The sequence below is a fragment of the Tursiops truncatus genome, chromosome 16, assembly GCF_011762595.2.
Source record: "Tursiops truncatus isolate mTurTru1 chromosome 16, mTurTru1.mat.Y, whole genome shotgun sequence".
Lineage (NCBI taxonomy): Eukaryota > Metazoa > Chordata > Mammalia > Artiodactyla > Delphinidae > Tursiops > Tursiops truncatus.
In genome coordinates, this window is record NC_047049.1 from 21,774,458 (window position 1) to 21,797,156 (window position 22,699).

At 42.3% G+C, this 22,699-nt stretch overlaps 1 protein-coding gene across 2 annotated transcripts in view; it reads left to right on the plus strand.

Moving 5' to 3' along the window:
• SORCS1 (sortilin related VPS10 domain containing receptor 1) overlaps positions 1 to 22,699 on the plus strand; it is a 556,814-nt gene that overhangs the window by 182,198 nt on the left and 351,917 nt on the right. For both annotated transcript variants that reach the window (XM_073793984.1, XM_073793985.1), the window contains exon 2: positions 5,425 to 5,492. In XM_073793984.1, the coding sequence (XP_073650085.1) occupies positions 5,425 to 5,492 (68 nt within the window). The remainder of the gene's footprint in view (positions 1 to 5,424; positions 5,493 to 22,699) is intronic.

The following is a 22,699-nucleotide window of genomic DNA, read 5'->3' on the forward strand; positions in this document are numbered from 1 at the left end:
GCTTGCTCTGCAAACTCCTTCAGAAAAGATTTTCATTAGTCCGCTGCTACCAACCAGGTTGCTACTCACAAGCAAAGTAATTAGGAGAGGCCACTCCAGGGAGGATATGCACATTCCTTCTTAGGGGATGAAGGAAGGGGAACTGCATTGACTCCCCCACCCCACCTTCCATCCTCCTTCCTCTGGGGCACATGCTTTAAGTTAGCAAAGGATGAAAACACTATGTTCTTTCCTTAGGAAAATAAATGGAGGATTCCTGTGCTACTACTTGGGAAGGATAGAGTAAACTTTGGTTTGTTGCAGTCTAGTAATCAATTTAGAGACATTTTTAAAGGTATACTGTGTAGAATCAAGTTTCTAGGAAGGTGTTTTAGGCGTTCCTTATATGTTTGGAGTTTCATTTCTCAATTATATTTTTATGTTAAAAAAACCACCTGCTGTCACATTCTAAGGTGTAACCTGTCCCAATACTTGGCATAATGGCGACTTCTGATACGTGAACTTAGCCTGCTGCCTGCTGTATTCATTCATTCTAATCCAGACCCGGATATAAGGCTTGCCCTGCCATTTTGATACTCATTTTTACTGGTTTTTGCTATTTTACACTAAAATGACTGGTAATCATCCATGTACAGTATCCCCTCCGTATCCATAGGTTCTGCATCCCTGAATTCAATCATCCACTGATCAAAAATATTTGGAAAAAAAATCTAGAATTTTCCAAAAACAAATCTTGAATTTGCCACGCGGTGATGACTATTTACATAGCGCTTACATTGTGTTAGGTATCGTAAGTAATTTAGAGATGATTTAAAGTATATGAGAGGATGTTCATAGTTTATACACAAATACTATGCCATTTTGTATAAGGGACTTGAGCATCCATGGATTTTGGTATCCACAGGGGGTCCTGGAACCAGTCCCCCGTGGGTACCAAGGACAGCTGTACTAGTGTCTCTGTCTCTATGCTTTTGCTGTGTAACTGAGAGCAGAAAGAAGTTGGGGTTAGCAGAGGGGAGGAGTGAACTGGCATCTTCCTTTCCCAGGGTCCATTGTGATTTTTTTCCCCCAACTTTGTTGAGGAATACTTGGCAAATCAAACTGAATGTATTTAGAGTGCACAACGAGATGCTTTAATATAGATATACGTTGTGTAATGACTGCTAAGATCAAGATCTCTCTCTCTCTCTTTTTTGGTGAGAATGCTTAAGATCTACTCTCAGAAAGTTTTGAATATATAATATTGTACTGTTAACTATGGTCACCATGCCGTACAACAGATCCTCAGAACTTATAACTGGAGGTTTGTGCCCTCTGACCGACATCTCACTTCCCCCCTCCTTGCAGCCCCTAACCACCACCATTCTATTCTGTTTCTATGAGATCATTTTTTGTTTGTTTTAGATTCTGCATATAAATGATACAGTATTTATATTTATCTGGCTTATTTTGCCAACAAAATGCCCTCCAGGTTCATCTGTGTTGGCACAAATGGCAGGATTTCATTTTTTATGGCTGAATAATATTCCATTGTGTGGACTACTATACTACATTTTCCTTTTCTAAAAATTTATTTTATTGAAGGATAGTTGATTTATAATGTTGTTTTAATTTCTACTGTACAGCAAAGTGATTCAGTTATACACACCCCCCCCACACACACACACATACTGTATTTCTTTTTGATACTCTTTTCCCTTATGGTTTATCACAGGATATTGAATGTAGTTCCCTGTGCTATGCAGTAGGACCTTATTTATCCATTCTATATATAATAGTTTTCATCTACTACTCCTAAACTCCCAATCCGTCTCTCCCCACCCCTGCCTCCCCCTTGGCAGCCACAAGTTTGTTCTCTATGTCTGTGAGACTGTTTCTGTTTCATAGATAAGTTCATTTGTGTCATATGCTAGATTCCGGTTGTAAGTGATATCATAGGGTACTTGTCTTTCTGACTTACTTCACTTAGTATGATAATCTCTAGGCCATCCATGTTGCTGCAAATGGCACTAGGAATACTACATTTTCTTTATGTGATCGTTTCTTAATACCTATATACAGAGGGGCAGGTGAGAGGCTGGAATTGGTGGAATTATTCAGTGGGAGCTTTCGGAGACTCTGGAAAAAGAGGTGATAGTTTGTTGAGCTCATTGTTGAGGAGGAAGCCACAAAGGAAGCTTCATTCCCTTGAAGACCCTCATTTATCCCTGCACAGAGCCTGGCACAGTTTCTGGTGCCTTCTCATCCTCCAAGGAATGAGTGGTTTGAAAACAGCAGCTTGGTGGATAGGCTTCAACATCCTCTTTGTAAGTATGGAGAAAATGAAGTTCCTCCTCGCCCTCCCCGCCCACCCGCCCAGAAGCTTTATGAGCAGTGGATATGGCAGGAAGGAGCCCCAGCAGAAGAACAGGACTGATGACTTGCGGTGACAGCAGCTCCCAGACTGGTTGGGGGATCCTTAGTCATGTCACTGTGGAAGGTCCCAGAAATAAGTGGGCACTGAGGTACTGACACAATGTAGGTAGAGGTTGTCTAGTCATAGATATTTAGATTATAGCTATTTAAAGAAAGTATCCTAAGATTTAAAGAGGAACCTAAAAAAGGTATTACCATATGGTCACCACTTATTGTTTTGAATCAAGGATATTTTGGTACTATATCATGAGAACAAGATATAGGAAAAAAAGATGTTCACGGATATTCCATTTTGTGTGAAAGTATTTATCAGAACAGCCTTGTTCTCATTGATTGGATTTACAATTAAATGCTGTACACTTGGACTCGGAATTAAATCTATACGTGAAAATTGTTTACCAAATGAATGAAAATAAATGACGATTTATATATTTTTTAAGTACTTATAACATTTCACTTGATCAATAAGTTCCAGTGATTTTTTGTTTGTTTGTTTGAAAAATACACAAAAATGGTAGACAGTAGAACCAGACTAGGCAGACCATTGCGTTTACCTCTTTTTCTCATCTAATGGTGGTCGTTTTGGCTGTGGCCCTTTAACAGATGCTAATTCTGTAGAACAGTATTGCTAATTAACCAGAGCAGAAAAACAAACAACAGCAAATCTGACCTAATATAATGACGTGTCACCATCCCGAAGTAACGTGGTAAATAATGCATATAGACAGGAAAGGGAAAAAAAGAAGGGAAACGCTTCAAATAATCGATTGAAAACATAACTAAAGGTCAGCAGTTCTCCCTTCTTTCTTGCTCTCTTTCTGAAAACAGAAAGATTAGATTGATCCAAGCAGATATGCCTTGAAATGCCATAAATGACACCTCATCTGGTGCAGTATTGACAAACTGCCTGAGGCTATCACTGGCATTTTCGTTTTACTAGCCCAGCAAGAAGAGTCAGGGAGTGGATTTGTACCTCCCTGCCCGCCTGCCTGTGAATTGCTTAAACACCTTCTGGGTGTGTGTGAGGGGTTCCACACCGTTACATGCTGGGTTAAAAAGGTTCCTTCTCTGGGGCTCCAGTGAATTCCCTCGTCAGATGGATGGGAGGGGCAGTTTGTGACCAGCTGAACTTCATTATTTAGTTTACTTGTAGCAGGAGAGCAACTACCTAGAAATGCTTTATGCCCACACACCCATTTTCTTGGTGGGGGATTTATAGCCCTGTTCGGCAAAATCGTATCGAGGTGGAGCAGTGACATCACTCTGTGTCTTCAAACAGCCACCCCGCTGCCGCTGATCAGCATTCCTGGGATGGCGGTGATTGAAATTTAGCACTTCAAGCGACTTAATTGGCACACGGATCTGTTAAGCATATGCCCCCACCGCAGGCCTGCCATCTGACGTGCCCATGCGGTGCCCAGAGCCTCACACGTGCTTACGTTTTGCTAAAGAAGTAAGTTTTGAACAGATCCTTGAAGGAGGCCTGTGCAGCGGTTAAGGAGATGGGTGGCCTTAGAGCACAGGTCCTCAGATTTCTGCCTGTCTCGGGGTGACCGTGGTCCTTCGTTCCCTTGAACTTGGAGCAAACCTAAGGTCATGGAGTTCCAGTTTGCTTGCTGTGAAAGAAGGGATCAGAATCTGCTCTTCAGTAAAGCAAGCCCTGTGCTAGCAGGGTAGAACTTGGAAGGATTCAGCACTTCTTGGCATCTTGCTGCCTTGGAATTCGAGGTTAGACTGTTCTGTGCTCACTGTGGCTAGAACTGAGCCCTTGGCCTTCAGAGAAAATCCAGGAAGTTGATGTCACCATTTTCCTGCTGAGTTGGAAACAGCGGGACTGGGCCGAATGTTCTAGGTTATGAGTATGAGGAGAGAAATAGGAACCTCAGCAGAAAACAAAGCAGAGCTATTAGGTTCTTTTCATTATGTGAGGAGAGCAAATAAGGGCTGAGACCATCCATGGTTAGAAACACACTGCTCTGCTGTATTTTCCCAAGCGTCATGGCACTCCTGTGCTTCACTTAACGCGGCGGAGCCAGGTCATGAGTTTCAGTGGATCCCAGACCACCAGGCCTCATCTGTAGGTATGTTCCCTTTGGGCATCAGGCAAAATCCTGGGCTCCTAGTAAATGGTTCATAGGAGTTGAATTCTAGAAGAACGAGCTAAATAGTTTAGCTTCCTCTGAGTGAGGTTGAAAAGAGCAACAGGTTAAACTCAGGGAAGATTTGCCGAGAAGTGAATGAAGCTTAGGTTTCCAAGTCCCTTAATTGCATAGCCCCCTTCCCAGGGTGTGGAGATTGGAACTCATACTTTGATATCTTGTTTCTTATGAAGGGCTCCCTAAATCCTGTAAGCTTCAGGACCCCGTAAGACAGAGATCTGTGCCTGTTAAAATGCTGTTGCTTTAGTCCTTGTTGCTTCAGTCCAGTGGCTTTCCCAGAAATTGGGAGATCAGAAGAAATAAAGCCAAACCCACAGAGGAGAAGAAAGAGAAAGAGCTAGCATTTAAGAACCCCACGCTAATTGAAGCGCAATTTGCATTTATGACCTAATTTAAGCCCTCACAGCCACCCTTTTTGAGAGAAAGCATGTTGCGGCTCAGAGAGGCTGTTACCTGCCCCGTCTGGTACAGCAAGGAGGGCTGGGACCTGTGTCATTGACCTTCCTCTCTCCCAGCCACCTGCTCAGTGGCTGCCTTGCAGGACACATATCTGACAGCTCTGCTAGCTTTCCTGAAAGTGTTAAGCCCACCAGGATAAGAAATGCCTGGATGGGCAGGTAAGTCTTGCTGCCGGCTGAGAGGGAGAAGGTTAGGGAGGGCATCAGGCTTGAGCCGTTTAAGGGAAGGCACAGGCAAACCCTTCCCCAATCTGTGTAAGGGGATGCTGCAACAACTCATTCAATTACGTGAAGTGCCCATTAAAGGAATTCTAAGCCCTCGCTTGGGCCATTTCAGTTCTATGAGATTGTCATTGTTTGAAACTAACCAGGATTTCTTCTTTTGCCTTCAGGTGATTCTCATTTTGACAAAGCTCTATGACTATAACCTGGGGAGCATCACGGAGAGCTCGCTTTGGAGGTAGGGAAGCTGAGCTAATAATTACTGTGTTATTTAAACACGATGTCCTCGGCTGGCTGCTCACCCCCACCCCCGTTTCCTGGTGGGAAGGTTTCTGGTTCCTTGTACTCTTTCTTCCTCTGTTTGCTCTTCGTTTCCCTTAGCCATGGGTTGGGGTTTATTTCCAGGAAGGCTGGACCCTTCCTTTTTATAGACCTCTTCTTTTGGTCACATCCTTTTGCTAAACTGCTTATTAGGTTGTCTTTATGCGTTTTGGTTCCCATAGTTCTCACTGATCTGTGAGCTTACTGGGGCAGAAACGAAAGAATGAGGATATCTTTGCAGAGGGGATCAATGTAACCTCTAGGTCTGAAGAACGCAGGCAGGCTACCAGGGCAACATTCTTTCACAGCTTCCCTTCCGTGGTTCTGCAGCACAAAGGGGCACACACACACTTACACGCTTGCCTTTATTTCTGGGATTCACACTACTGCGTCACACATATAGAGTGGGCAATTAGTACTTTTTCAAATGAATGAACAAATTCTTCAAGGGCAGACTAACTTATTGGATTTAGCACAAAAGAAGGTCCTCAAATGCCCAGGCAGTTATTCTCTCCTCCTTTCTCCTTGGAAACGATACATTCTGTTGTTTCGTTTTGTTTCTTAAAAAAATATTGATTTATCTCACTCCTGATTGGCTCTTCTCCACCAGCCTGTGTCATGGGCCCATGCCCAAACCAATCCCTGAAGTCCAGGAGAGCACGTCCTCTAATTGGTCAGGCCTGGATCACATGATGATCCCTGACCTGGGAGAGGGTGGAGACAAACTCTGGAGATGATATTCAAACACGCACAGACAGACTAAGTGAGAGTCGTTATACAGAAAGGTGGGAGTGGTCTGTGGGCAGACCAAAGCTAGTGAGTGTCGACCACATAAGATCAGTGGGGGGGGGGTTCCATTACCTGTCAGTTCACATGTCTGGGAGAGGCTGCCTCTTGGCTTTCAGTGTCACTGCTGAGGTCTAGGGAGAAAGACTGCAGTCACCCTGTTTGTGTCAGGTGTCCGGCCCCCCCCCCCCCGCCCCCCCGGTGCAGTCAACAGTGGCTTGGGAGGGAAGGTTGATTTACATGGAAGCAATTTGGTTTCGGGGCCTGCTCCTTATTGGGGATTGCAGTGGTCATACAAGAGGAGGCTCATGTCTATCCAGACACCCCAGAGGAATCTACCAGGCCTCACAAGAAGATTGTTCATTAAATTTCATTTTCACCTGATGTCTATTTTCTATTAGGCTTGACATTGTGTACAAGAAGCCCCAAATAAATTGTCTCTGTGCCTTAGGAGAACCCTAGTAGACCAAAGAAAAGGCTAGATTCTGTTCTTTTGTTTGTTGTCAGGCATTTCAATTATTGAGCTCTTTCCCCAAGTAGGAGGTCAATTATGCAGAGTTTCTGTCCCAAGGAAATTTATGTAACTGATTTCAAGTGTGGGAAGTTTGGTAGGAGCCTCAAAAAGTACAGTTCTTTAATACATTAAGGGCCTGACTCCTGCTGTATTGTTTAAATTCAGTACCTATTCATCAGCATCTCTGAGTAAGCTTATGCTTCCTTGGAAAGTTTCTCTAATGTATGTGCATAAATGAAAGTAAAAGCCAGCTTTTACTGTGCAGTGCATCTGCCATGTAAAGTGTCGTTGGCATATTAGAAAATTAAAAGATGTGCAGTTCTGTCTCAGTGGGACAGAGGCAGAGCAGCCGTAACTCCCAGCCTGAGTAGTCCTGGGAAGCGCATATTGGAGGGATGTGAGGAACAGCTTGTCCTGGATTGCTGGAGCTCACGCTCAGCGTGCTGCTTTCTCTCTGATGGGGCACTATTACTGATGCCTCAGTCCAGGAAGAATATTCTTTTCTTATCTTAAGGGAGGGGCTTAGTGAAATAAAAATGGCATCACGTTCCAGTAGTACCAGACCTCCCTTCTGAGGGAGCAAACTCCATGGGCTTAAGCCTGGGAAAGCGTGGCAAGAATGACCTGCTGACTTTTCCATCTTAGAATCAATTTCACTGGAAGATATATGCATACGTATACATATACACACGTGCGCATATATACACATAATATACACATATGTACAAGTAATAGGTGTGTATATACCCATTTCTATTTGCTTTTCTAACATACCCACAATAGTCACTTGCCATATGTGTGATGTTCTACATGTCATATGTGGCAAATGATTCCTGCGGGTGTTCTATGTTATTGCAACTGCTCGTTTTAATACTTTGATGGAAGAGTACATGCCTGAAAAGACAATTTAGAAAAGAGGAAAGGAGAAAAGGGAATATTTAGAATACTTCACAATTGCTTTTCAGGGCTGCATTTTTTGAGTGGCTCATGATGCCCATATTTGGTCTTTAGGGGACATTTTGGGGGTGTTAACGTAGAGGTGGAGAGGGACAGGCCTGGGTGGGTCAAGGATGGAACCAGGAAGAGAGGTCCTCATGATTCCACGTCATCTGGAAGGAGACTAGACTGCTAAGTGTTGACTCATTTTCTCCTGTACCAGCTTGTGCAATCTTCTCAGAAAACCTGCCTATGCCAGCCGTCGGGGGCTTCTTAGGGGCACAGGCCAGGTTTTAGAGATACTCAGGGCACTCACAGCACTGAATGCAGGACTTAGCACATAGATAGTGCTCAGTAAGTATCTGGTTTTGCATAGACCAGTAAATACTACAATTTTGTCTCTACTGCATGGTCACTAACATATAACTCTCTTTCTCACTCATTTATTCAACAAACATGAATTGATTAACTCCTCTAGGTCTTATATTGTTCTTATCTAGGGAAGGAAAGTTGGGTGAGTACATAGATCCATAGCATGTAGGTTCTGCCCTCCAGGACTTCATTGTTTAGAGAGACAAAGATCTTTGGACAGTTAAAGTGAGAGAGAACTGTACTTGCCTGTAACCTGCCTCATGTAATTGTATTGAGGGAGATACTTACGCAGCACCCAGAGCTGCCAGATCCCAGTAGTGTTGCTTCTTTACTTTGCTCATGTGTATATTTTCTCTTCTCAAGTAGACTTTACGTCCTTAAACCCAACACCTTGCTGGTTTCATGGTAACGGCAGCGATGCTGTTGCTCATGAAAATAATGACGACAATAACAAAAATTAACTTTGATGGAGCACTCATGATGTGTCAGGCACGATGCTCAGTGCTTGACTTGCGTTATTGCATCCTCCCAAAACATTTTTACAGTGTGCCGAGGTCACACGATTTGTCAATAATAGTCCACACACTTACAGGCATGTTAGTTATGAACTTCAGTCATTTCACTGCTTATTGATCATCCAGAATCCCATCTGTCTTCTGGGGGATCTTGCTGTACATAAGTAAACAACATTTTAATCATATATATATGTATACATGTATGTGTCTATATATATATAATATGACTGTTATATACATATATGTATATTAAAAATAGGGTTTTCAAAGTGCTATGACATTTCGAGCAGCATTTGCCCGATTCCAGAAAAATACTGGGCCACAGGGAAATGGCTTCTTGCCCAACAAATAGATACACGCGCTTTTTGATTGAGCGCACATTCTTTACAACTTTTACCGGCTGAATAGTCCAAAGGGGGCAAGTGGCAAACGTCTCTGGGGTCTCGGAATAGGAGAGAGGCCAAGAAGCAGCTGACCTTGCAGTGATGTTCTAGGGCTTTCAACCTCACGGAGTCCACAAACCCTGGCTGACAGAGCGAGATGCCGCTGTACCAAATGAATGAGCTTTGGTTCCCAGTTGGTCTTGCCATTGATTACACCTTAATCCTGGAGCAAGTTGTTGATTTTGTTTTTGTTTTGTGTTGTCCTTCACTCAGGGAGTCAAACTGAGAGGAAAGGGGGATGATCCGACACAGGACAATTAACTACACCTCAGTATCTTCTCTACTTTCCAGTGGATTAAGCTGTGAGATTTGGTAGAGCTGGCGATTTTACCATACTGAAGCAAGATAAGCTTAAAGGTTGAGATAAATAAAATGTCAAAATCTAGATACAGTATCTCTGAGAAGAAATTATCATCTTTTTTCCCTCTGTGCCAGGGTAATCAGCATTCTGCTGAGAGAGGCGTAGCTGGTGAGGAAGCCCTAGGCAATTCTGGAAGGACTAAAGGTGTACTCTCTTAAAGGGATACACAACCTGCAGTGTGTCTGTTGTAGAGCTTGCCTGGCCTGGCTGACTTCTCGAACTCCCTAGTGTACTATTTTCTGATCCACATGAAACACAAGTTTCCGAACACATCTCCACAGTTATGTACTTCTCAAGCTGCAATACCTGCTTTTGTGGGATGAAGGAGCATATAGTTAAGGCGGAGAGAATGGGTTAGGCCATTTGATTCTGCACTGGGAGCCAGCCCTGTTTCCTTGTCACGGGAGTCACTTTGCTTCTCCTTGGATGTTACACACTGCGATTATCAAGAGATGTTTCCCAGTAGAGTCTTTGTGGAGAGAATGGCTGTAGAGTGCCTTGAAGCAGCATCCGTGTGGGGTTGGCTTCAGCCAGTACTTTCTGGAGAGCTCAAGGGATTCAGGCTGACAGAAGCTGACCTGAAGACGGTGATCTCTGCCAACCCTGTGGGTGATTCCCATTAGCCGGAAGCTTCTCTCCCTTTCTACTCCTCATCCAGGGGAAAAGCATAGAGCGTCTTGGATAGATCATTAGTCTCAGCTTTGAAGGACGTTGTGCTACACAATCCAGCTTTCAGTCAGCCACAAATACAAGAATAGAGAATGGGGGTAGTCATCCTAAAAGAGAAAAAGAATAAAGCTAGAGTGTGAAATTTCCCTGCAGAAGGGCTCTTTGTGTTACACAAATCCAGTGATGCTCTTCATTCATCCCTGTGTTTGCAAATGTTTAGTGCCTTCCCAGTCTCCCCCAGGAGAGAGCCAAGCTCCCCGGCAGGATCAGGGGGTGCTTAGGATTCTGGATTCCTTTGAGCTTTGTAACTCCCACTCCCATCCCCATATTTGTGTCATGCAGAGCTGCTTGGGGGTCCTGGACTTATAAATTCATTTGATTAAATCTTATTTTATTTTCAAAAAATCAAGAAGAAAAGTATGTTCATTATAATGAACCAAACAGTGCAGAGGCAAACAAAAAGTGTTAGTAGTCTTTTACTGTCCACACTGATCCAGCTTCCCTGAGGTCGGTGATGGTTAAGAGTTTTGTGTGATTCTGTCCATATCGTTATGACCCAACTCAAAAATACCAACACATACATACGTATGTGGACCACTTTTTGTTTGTTTGAGAAAGTAGGAGTAACTGTTCATAGGACTCTGACAACCTGTTATTTTCACTTAACAATGAGTTATGGGTGTCTGTCCAGATGAATACACTAAGAAAAATGGGTCAGGTTTATAAGCATTAAGTAGTATGGATGTTGTATACTGAATTTAACAACTGCATCCTTAATTAAGTTATGTAGTGCTTATTTTGAGCCAGGAAGTATTTTCAGTGCTTTTTATCCTCATAACAACCCTATAAAATAGGCACTACTAGTATCCCAGGTTTACATATGAGAGAAGTGAGGCTTAGAATTAAGGCTTAAAAATTAATGTGCCCGATGTTCATGTAGTCAGTAAGTGTCAGAGATGGATCCTGAGTGTGTTCTGTTAACTCCAAGCTACACTATTTCTCCGTGACCTTTTTACTGGATTGTTATCTGATTTCTACAATATTTGCTATTACCTATAGTGCTTCAATAAACATGTTTGTAAACATGTTGTTACATTTTGGGTAATTTTCTCTTTGTAAAGTACTCTAGAGTCCTAAAGGGGATATTGCTGTATCAAAACCAAATGCATTTATAATGTTAATAGATACCTGAGATTACTTTCCAAGATGGTTAGGATAATTCATATACCCACAAGCAATAACAGACTGTGCATTTCCCAGTGATTTCACTAGCACTGGGTATTTTCTTTTTTTTTTTTTAACATCTTTATTGGAGTATAATTGCTTTACATTGTTGTGTTAGTTTCTGCTTTATAACAAGGTGAATCAGCTATACATATACGTATATCCCCATATCTCCTCCCTCTTGCATCTCCCGCCCACCCTCCCTATCCCACCCCTCTGGGTGGTCACAAAGCACTGAGCTGATCTCCCTGTGCTATGCAGCTGCTTCCCACTAGCTATCTATTTTACATTTGGTAGTGTATATATGTCCATGCCACTCTCACTTCATCTCAGCTTACCCTTCCCCCTTGCCGTGTCCTCAAGTCTATTCTCTATGTCTGTGTCTTTATTCCTATCCTGTCACTAGGTTCTTTAGAACCTTTTTTTTTTTTAGATTCCATATATATGTGTTAGCATATGATATTTGTTTTTCTCTTTCTGACTTACTTCACTCTATATGACAGTCTCTAGGTCCATCCACCTCACTAAAAATAACTCAATTTCATTTCTTTTTATGACTGAGTAATGTGGCAATGTATATATATGCCACATCTTCTTTATCTATTCATCTTTCGATGGACACCTAGGTTGCTTCCATGTCCCGGCTATTGTAAATAGAGCTTCAATGAACATGGTGGTACATGGCTCTTTTTGGTTTTCTCAGGGTATATGCCCAGTAGTGGGATTGCTGGGTCGTATGGTAGTTTTATTTTTAATTTTTTAACAAACCTCGAAACTGTTCTCCATAGTGGCTGTATCAACTTGCATTCCCACCAACAGTGCAAGAGGGCTCCCTTTTCTCCATGCCCTCTCCAGCATTTACTGTTTGTAGCTTTTTTGATGATGGCCATTCTGACTGGTGTGAGGTGATACCTCATTGTAGTTTTGATTTGCATTTCTCTAATGATTATTAATGTTGAGTATCCTTTCATGTGTTTGTTGGCAATCTGTATATCTTCTTTGGAGAAATGTCTATTTAAGTTTTCAGTCCATTTTTGGATTGGGTTGTTTGTGTTTTTGATACGGAGCTGCATGAGCTGCTTGTAAATTTTGGAGATTAATCCTTTGTCAGTTGCTTCATTTGCAAATATTATCTCCTATTCCGAGGGTTGGCTTTTCGTCTTGTTTATGCTTTCCTTTGCTGTGCAAAAGCTTTTAAGTTTCATTAAGTCCCATTTGTTTATTTTTGTTTTTATTTCCATTTCTGTAGGAGGTGGGTCATAAAGGATCTTGCTGTGATTTATGTCATAGAGTGCTCTGCATACGTTTTCCGCTAAGAGTTTTATAGTGTCTGGCCTTACATTTAGGTCTTTAATCCATTTTGAGTTTGTTTTTGTGTATGGTGTTAGGGAGTGTTCTCATTTCATTCTTTTACATGTAGCTGTCCAGTTTTCCCAGCACCACTTATTGAAGAGGCTGTCCTTTCTCCATTGTATATTCTTGCATCCTTTATCAAAGATAAGGTGACCATATGTGCGTGGGTTTAATCTCTGGGCTTTCGGTCCTGTTCCATTGATCTATCTTTCTGTTTTTGTGCCAGTACCATACTGTCTTGATTACTGTAGCTTTGTAGTATAGTCTGAAGCCAGGGAGCCTGTTTCCTCCAGCTCCGTTTTTATCAAGATTGCTTTAGCTATTTGGGGTCTTTTGTGTTTCCATACAAATTGTGAAGTTTTTTTGTTCTAGTTCTGTGAAAAATGCCAGTGGTAGTTTGATAGGGATTGCATTGAATCTGTAGATTGCTTTGGGTAGTAATTTTCACAATGTTGATTCTTCCAATCTAAGAACATGGTATATCTCTCCATCTATTTGTATCATCTTTAATTTCTTTCATCAGTGTCTTATAGTTTTCTGCATACAGGTCTTTTGTCTCCTTAGGTAGGTTTATTCCTAGATATTTTACTCTTTTTGTTGCAATGGTAAATGGGAGTGTTTTCTTAAGTTCACTTTCAGATTTTTCATCATTAGTGTATAGGAATGCAAGAGATTTCTGTGCATTCATTTTGTATCCTCCTACTTTACCAAATTCATTGATTAGCTCTAGTAGTTTTCTGGTAGCATCTTTAGGATTCTGTATGTATAGTATCATGTCATCTGCAAAGAGTAACAGCTTTACTTCTTCTTTTCCGATTTGGATTCTTTTTCTTTTTCTTCTCTGATTGCTGTGGCTAAAACTTCCAAAACTATGTTGAATAATGGTGGTGAGAGTGGGCAACCTTGTCTTGTTCCTGATCTTAGTGGAAATGGTTTCAGTTTTTCACCATTGAGGATGATGTTGGCTGTGGGTTTGTCATATATAGCCTTTATTATGTTGAGGAAAGTTTGCTCTTTGCCTATTTTCTGGAGGGTTTTTATCATAAATGTGTGTTGAACTTTGTCGAAAACTTTCTCTGCATCTATTGAGATGATCATATGGTTTTTCTCTTTCAATTTGTTAATATGGTGTATCACGTTGATTGATTTGCATATATTGAAGAATCCTTGCATTCCTGGGATAAACCCCACTTGATCATAGCGTATGATCCTTTTAATGTGTTGTTGGATTCTGTTTGCTAGTATTTTGTTGAGGATTTTTGCATCTGTGTTCATCAGTGATATTGGCTTGTAGTTTTCTTTCTTTGTGACATCTTTGTCTGGTTTTGGTATCAGAGTGATGGTGGCCTCGTAGAATGAGTTTGGGAGTGTTCCTCCCTCTGCTATATTTTGGAAGAGTTTGAGAAGGATAGGTGTTAGCTCTTCTCTAAATGTTTGATAGAATTCGCCTGTGAAGCCATCTGGTCCTGGGCTTTTGTTTGTTGGAAGATTTTTAATCACAGTTTCAATTTCAGTGTTTGTGATTGGTCTGTTTATATTTTCTATTTCTTCCTGATTTAGTCTCGGTAGTTTGAGCTTTTCTAAGAATTTGTCCATTTCTTCCAGGTTGTCCATTTTATTGGCATATAGTTGCTTATAGTAATCTCTCATGATCCTTTGTATTTCTACAGTGTTAGTTGTTACTTCTTTTCCATTTCTAATTCTGTTGATTTGAGTCTTCTCCTTTTTTCTTGATGAGTCTGGCTAGTGGCTTATCAATTTTGTTTATCTTCTCAAAGAACCAGCCTTTAGTTGTGTCCATCTTTGCTGTTGTTTCCTTCATTTCTTTTTCATTTATTTCTGATCTGATCTTTATGATTTCTTTCCTTCTGCTAACTTTGGGGTTTTTTTTTGTTCTTCTTTCTCTAATTGCTTAAGGTGTAAGTTTAGGTTGTGTAAGTTTTTTCTTGTTTCTTGAGGTAGGATTGAATTGCTATAAACTTCCCTCTTAGAAGCTGCTTCTCAAAGATTTTGGGTCATCGTGTTTTCATTGTCATTTGTTTCTAAGTATTTTTTTATTTCCTCTTTGATTTCTTCAGTGATCTCTTGGTTATTTAGTAGTGTATTGTTTAACCTCCGTGTGTTTGTATTTTTAACAGTTTTTTTTTTCCTGTAATGGATATCTAGTCTCATAGCATTGTGGTCAGAAAAGATACTTGATATGATTTCAATTTTCTTAACTTTACCAAAGCTTGCTTTGTGACCCAAGATATGTTCTATCCTGGAGAATGATCCATGAGAAAGAAAAAAATAAAGTAAAATAAAATAACGTTATTAAAATAAAAAAATAATTATTAAAAATAAAATATTAAAAGGTAATATAAAGAGGAAAGGAAGAAGATAGCAACCAAACCAAAAAAAAAAAATCCACCAATGATAACAAGCACTAAAAGCTATACTAAGAAAAAAAAAAAAGACAGAAGAAACCTAGGACAAATGGTAAAAGCAAAGCTGTACAGACAAAATCACACAAAGAAGCATACACATACACACTCACAAAAAGAGAAAAAGGAAAAAAAATATCTATATATAAAAAAGGAACAGAGTGACCAAATCAATAAACAAATTTACCAATGATAATAAACTCTAAATACTAAACTATGATCAAACATAAAACCAGAAACAAATTAGATGCAGAAAGCAAACTCCAACTCTACAATTGCTCCCAAAGTCCACTGCCTCAATTTTGGGATGATTCGTTGTCTATTCAGGTATTCCACAGATGCAGGGTACATCAGGTTGATTGTGGAGATTTAATCTGCTGCTCCTGATGCTGCTGGGAGAAACTTCCCTTTCTCTTTGTTCGCACAGCTCCCGGGGTTCAGCTTTGGATTTGGCCCCGCCTCTGCATGTAGGTCTCCTGAGGGTGTCTGTTCTTCTGAGGGCATCTGTTCTTCGCTCAGACAGGATGGGGTTAAAGTAGCAGCTGATTAGGGGGCTCTGGCTCACTCAGGCTCCAGGGGAGGGAGTCGTACGGAATACGCGGTGAGCCTGCGGCGGCAGAGGCTGGAACGATGTTGCAACAGCCTGAGGTGCGCCGTGTGTTCTCCCGGGGAAGTTGTCCCTGGATCATGGGACACTGGCCGTGGCGGGCTGCACAGGCTCCTGTCAGGGGAGGTGTGGATAGTGACCTGTGCTTGCACACAAGCTTTTTGGTGGCTACAGCAGCAGCCTTAGCGTTTCTTGCCTGTCTCTGGGGTCCGTGCTGATAGCCGTGGCTCGCGCCTGTCTCTGGAGCTCGTTTAGGCAGTGCCCTGAATCCTCTTTCCTCGCACACCCCGAAACAATGGTCCCTTGCCTATTTGGCAGCTCCAGACTTTTTCCTGGACTCCCTCCCGGCTAGCTGTGGCTCACTAGCCCCCTTCAGGCTGTCTTCACGCAGCCAACCCCAGTCCTCTCTCTGGGGTCTGACCTCCGAAGCCCGAGCCTCAGCTCCCAGCCCCCACCTGCCCTGGCGGGCGAGCAGATCAGCACCGATCCTCTGTGTGGGAATCTCTCCGATTTGCCCTCCACATTCCTGTTGCTGTGCTCTCCTCCATGGTTCCGAAGCTGCACCCCTCCGCCACCCGCAGTCTCCACCCGCAAAGGGGCTTCCTAGTGTGTGGAAACCTTTCCTCCCTCACAGCTCCCTCCCACTGGTGCAGGTCCCGTCCCTGTTCTTTTGTCTCTGTTTTTTTCTTTTTTCTTTTGCCCTACCCGGGTACGTGGGGAGTTTCTTGCCCTTTGGGAGGTCTGAGGTCTTCTGCCAGCATTCAGTAGGTGTTCTGTAGGAGTTGTTCCACATTTAGATGTATTTCTGATGTATTTGTGGGAAGGAAGGTGATCTCCACGTGTTACTCCTTCGCCATCTTGGAGGTCTCTGGTATTTTCAGTGCTTAAAATTTTGCTAGTCTGTTGAGTGAAAATGATGTCTTGATCACAGTGTTTTAGGGGGTATTTCCCTGACTACCAGTGATGCTGAGCATCTTTTTATATGTTTATTGGTCCGTGGCAATGTTTAACCATTTTCTCCACCTCCCCTTTCCCACTAAGCAAAGGTAGTTGTTCCTTCCTCAGTAATCCTGTAGTGTATTATGTATCTTCATCTTATAATAGTTGTCAGGTGTATATTTATTTGGTTCAGTTTAACAAATAACTACTTGTCCCCATCTCTGTGGTAGGCACTGTGCTAGGTAGACACTGGAAATATAGGTATAAGTAAGTAATTGCTCCTTCCCTACAAAAACCCAAAACCTAGTGAAGGGCAGACACTCAGTGGGTGACTATACAAGTGTGGCAAATGCAGTGTAAAAGTTAGGCACAAGTTCTTGTCCATGTTCATCTATTTCCATACCAGCTTGGAAACTCAAAGACTGTGATTTTCTCTTAGTTATTTTTGTTTGCTTGGCACCTGAAATAGAACTTGGCACATATATTAAGTATCTTTTTTTTTTCTTTTTTTCTTAGAAACAGTATATTAAGTAATGGTTTAGGGTTTCTGAAAGCCAGGTCTGTTTCTTGTACTTTTTTAATCCTAAGTTTTAACCTCATGCCTTCCATATAGGAAATACTGTTTTGGATAATGTGCTACATGACCTTGTGAAATACCATTGTATTACACTCAAGAGTAGGAACACAGCCAGCACCAGGTGTGAAAAGCCCAGATTCAAGTCGAGGAACCCATTTATGTCCATAGGGTACTTGGCATGCATGTTGGGCCCCTTGATTTTGTCCAAATCTTCCTGCACACCACCACCACCATGAAGGCTGTTTCTACTAGAATCTGGCTGAGCTCTGCCTAAAGATGCTGCAAGCCTTCCTGAGATTTCTGTGAGGCTCTGGCCTCAGATTGCATCTTTACACTCCTCATTTGCCTCAGTGATTGGCTCCGCTGAGTTCTCCACTTCTCCTTTTAGCAAATAATGGATGAGATATACACAAAAGCTATCATTGCCCTGACAGTATAGTAAATTTATCAGTATGACCTCAGGAAACAATAAAGAAAATTTTACTAGAGAAAAAGCAGAACAACTGGCATTCCAACATCAAATCTGGTTATAGATTCAGTAAGAGTTTAGGATGTCAGTTTTGGTATTGCTGCTTTGCCATTGAACACTACATGGTGGAATCTTACATCCCTGGGGTCCCTTGAGATTTAGGTCACCACCATCCAATTCCAGTAGGAGCTCAAGGCTTCCATATCCTTATAACCCCTCAAAGGGATTTCCTCCTCACCTGATGCTTTGGTCCATCCTTTGAAGCCCAAACTTGAGCTTATTACTAATAAGTAATTAAACCGTGGAGAGTAAATGCTCTTTGAGTATAGAGCTTTGTACCGGGCACAAAGAAGGTCAAAAGATACCCAGGACACAATTTAATTCTTACCTTCTACCAGCATAGAGTCTCATTTTTCAGTCAACATGACTATCTCCTCCTCATTTTTTTAGGTCTCAGCCTGAATATCAGCTTATTTTTTAAAAAAAAATTATGTCCACCTTATTAAGAAGAGATCTCTTGTTTCTTTCTGCCATAGGTCTTTGTTTATTTCATTCATTGCACATGTCATGATCCATAATGATTCTATTTATTACTTGTTTATTGACTGATGCCACCACTAGAATATAAGCTCCCTGAAGGTAGAGATATTATCTTATTTTCCACTGTATTTTGAATGCCCAATAAAGTACCAGGCACATAGACCTTCAAGTGAGATATATCAGATTAATTGAATGTGTAAATAAATACATGCCTGGAATCATGATACATGGTGTGAATCCAGATATGAATAAGATTTGATTATTGCCCTTAAGGAATTCACAGTCTAGCGGGAGAGAGATAGATAAATGAGAAATTATATTGGTGCGTCAAGTGTCATAATAGAGGTACTGTAATATGCCCTGGGTTGAAGAAGGGAAAGCTTCCTGGTTGAAAGGATATCTGATTTGAATCTTGAAGAACAAGTAGGAATCAGACAAGTAAGGGAGGCTAATTGTTTATTTACTAAGTAGCTACTGTATTCTAGGCACCTTTAGGTGCTGATAGTGTGGCATATTGAGGAAACTGTAAAAGACGGCAGTACACCCTGTGTATGGACAGGGTATTTTGAGATGATTTTGGAAAAATAGAAATAGGACAGTTCATATTCTTCTGGGCTAAGTATTCTGATATTTATCCCAGGTGAAGTAATACACTTGGGGCAAGGGGGGTACTTTATGAAATATGAATTTTAGGAAAATAAATGGATCTTGGTGTCATGGTGAGTATTCACGTGGAAGAGAGCGGAACTCGTGACCATGAGAACAGTAGTCAGTGAAATAAGAGCTGAGAAGGGGCTGACTTATTTTAGGGCGTGAAGGAGTGGAGTATGGGATATGGGATGGGTGGTGGTGGTGATTTCAATAAACCTTATAAAGTAAAAATGAATAGGACCATTTGGATAAGGGAGAAGGTGAGAGGAAGAGACATTTCTTCAGTGATGTTCCTGCCTTTGTCTTGGATAATCCAGTGAGTGGCAAGGTTATTTACTGCATACATCTGCTCTGTCGACATCTACCAAGCACTTACCCCTAGTGAATGAGAAAAAGAATATAGAGACAACTCTTTCAAGGAAGAAGCTGTGAAGAGACCTAAAGGAAGAAAGATGTTTTTGCATAAAAGAGGTCATTGGGGCTTCCCTGGTGGCGCAGTGGTTGAGAGTCCGCCTGCAGGGGACATGGGTTCGTGCCCCGGTCCAGGAGGATCCCACATGCTGTGGACCGGCTGGGCCCGTGAGCCATGGCCGCTGAGCCTGCGCGTTCGGAGCCTGTGCTCCGCAACGGGAGAGGCCACAACAGTGAGAGGTCCGCGTACCACAAAAAAAAAAAAAAAAAACCTAAAAAAGAAAGAGGTCATAGACTAAAGGAATATTTTCCTTTCCTTAAGTGAGGACAACCCTGTTTTATGGGTGTTGAATCCATGGGAAGAGAATGAAAATGTAGAACTTATGAGGGAATAAAACTGGTCAAGGATTGAGTGGCAGGGTGTGTATGGACTTGGAGCTTATATGGGGAGTGATCCAGCTATGGTCAATCAAGGTGGGTTAGGGGTGGCCAAAAGGAGGAATGTTGCATCTCTTTCACCAAGAAGGGAAGTCAGATGGTTTGGAGGAGCTGCTGAGGAAACACAAGGTGGGACTACTCAGGGAAGGCAGTGCTGGGCAATGAGGAGACACAAGGTGGGACTACTCAGGGAAGGCAGTGCTGGGCAGTGCTGAGACCCCAGCCCAGGTTACAGCCTGGAATCAGCATGGCTGTGCTTTCACTCCAGTGAGCCGTGGGTCATCCTCAAGAAAGCAGTTGGTTGTGTAGTTGCGGAGAGGTGTTGGAGAAGGACAAGAAAGCAAGGGGGGCTGGGGGGGGCGGTGAGTAGTAGATGAAGGGATCTGTGCCAAACAGAGAAGAAAGTGAAGCTGGGGGTTGGGGGAGGACGGAGAGTGAACCGCAGGATGCCCAATCCAAGCATGTGTAAAAGCCTGAAGAACACTGACGAAGTAATATCCGGAGGAGTGCGACTTTTTAAAATATTAAACTTAGACCATATGTAGCCCCCAGGGGACTCTGTGAAAAGGAACCGGTCAGAGCAGGTGGAGCTAACCAGAAAAGCCTCTTCTGAAAGCTGCTGCTAAGGAATCCACTCAGCTCTGTAGGAGAAGGAGCTGCTCCCTTTCTGCACGCGTGTGGGGCATCTGGCTCTGCTTGTCAGGCCCCCACGTTTCTGAGCTATTCATGAGTGAGAACTCACCTCCACGTCTTGGGGGGACACTAAGCAGCCTTCTCTGAAGGGGTTATGGTAGATTTTCTCCAGGTGGCTACTAACTCCAAGGCTAAGACTTGTGGACCACATCTGGTAGTCACTGATAGCTTTGTCAAGAGAGAGCGGCCAGCCCAGATGTCACATTGGAGTGATGTTGATTTCCTTTCTGGTCACTCTTTTCTTCTTATCACAATTGCCCTGGAGCCCATGCCAAAGATGTGCTTCTTTCATATTTAAAATTCTGTTTTTGGAATTTAATTTTCTGGACTCTCAATAGACCTTGCCTTTGGCTTCTCCTGTCTTTCTCCTGTTGGGTATTTATAGTACTTGACTTTGATCACTCCCCTTAGTATATTTCTCAATAAAGGAAGATCATTGTGTGTTCCAGCCATGGTGAACTACTTGTAGGTTCTGCCAAACAGCATGTGCCCTTGGAAGGCCGTTCCATAAACAGGGTCAGCACTTGGGCTTGGGCACTGGATGCCCGGGCATAAATCCAGACTCTGTCCACTTACTAGCTCTGAGATGGCAAGGAGGTTTCCTAATCTCTCTGCTTCATTTCCTCCTCAGAAATGGGGCTGTAATAGTATTTATGTCATAGGATTATAGTGACACATCTTAAACACACAGTAAATAATACAAAACAAACAAAACCCTTAGAGCTTGTACTTCTGTGGTCTTCTTTTCTTCTTTGCTTGAAATGCCTTTTCCGTTCCACGCTATTTGTCTAATAAATGATAGCCATTTATACTGATGGTTTACTCTGTGCTAGACACTTCTCTAAGAGCTTTTTATGTATCAACCATAAAGTAATCTCAGTACCCTCTGAGTTTGGTCCTACCATTATACCCTTTTTATAGATGAGGGTTCTTGTGCCCAGAGTCGTAGGATACTAGGCAGTAGAGAAGAGATCTGAGTGCAGACGGTCTTGATCCAGAGCCCAGGCTTTGAACGCCACAGAGATCATCTCTTGTGTGATCCCCTTCCTGACCACGACCTTCCACGTAGAGTAAATCACTGCTCACGTGCTCTTTCTGTTGTACTACTTTGAATCATTAGCACTTCCTGCGTATTTATCCCCCTTACAGGGACCATCTTGAAGGTTGCCTATTATCTTATTTACCTTTGTATCCCAGCACCAAGTACAGTTCTTGGCCCATAGTAGGTGTTCAGTAAAAGGAGTGTCAGGACAATAGATTGGGGAGAGAAGATTTAAAAAAACAAATTATCTGTGTCATCTGCGGATTTAGTTAATTGATGCAAAGCTTGCCCCATACTATATATCACAGGTGGTCTCAGGGTAACAGGAGGTAGTTTACTCAAATGTCAGGTCTTGCTGTCATTCGTTGTTGTTGCACATGAAGGAGGTGAAAAATATTTAATTTGATTTCAGCATGCAGATTGACACTGCCGTGCTGCACATCTGTAATGATGCTTCTGTGAGTGTTGGAAGCTGGTATGATGGTAAAGGGGAGATGAATTTATTCCTATTAGTATCCCCTAGTTTTTCCTTTGGCTAGCATTGGAAGGCTGTTTAAAAACAAATGTAATGTTGGACCCTTTTGAATTCCTAATCCTGAGCAATGCACACTGTGCTGTCACCAGAAAATTACCTTTACGTAGGAGGGTAGGGGCCCCCATCACAGACCAGGCTCATCTCTGAGCAAAGGCCAGGGGAGCCATGCGTGTCAATGAAGCTGGCGCCTAGGGATGGGGGCTTTGCTCTGTGCGTCATAGGACACAGTGGATGAAAGCAGAACTACCTGGAGAGTTTTAGAGAACACGTTTTCTTATTTCAGGTGCAGTTTCCGAAATACCGTTCATCCATAAGTCAAGCTGGGGCATTTTGGGCTCTGTTCTCCTCTTTCCAAAGGGAAATGGTGTGCGTAAGACTTATTCCTCAGCACGGCTTTCTTTCTTTCTCCTGCTGGGATGTATTAGCAAGGTCATCACCTTTGGTTTATTGGCTTGAAACAATCTGTGATTGCAGAGGATTATGACTTCTTAGCTTGCAGAAGCAGGAGGTGCAATCGATTCATGAAAGGCACAGGACCTTTCTTTTTTTTTTTTTTCTTTTAAAAAATGTACATTTCTGCCCGCTTTTCTGGGGACCAAGACTTAAAAGAGCTTTTTGAAAAGAAT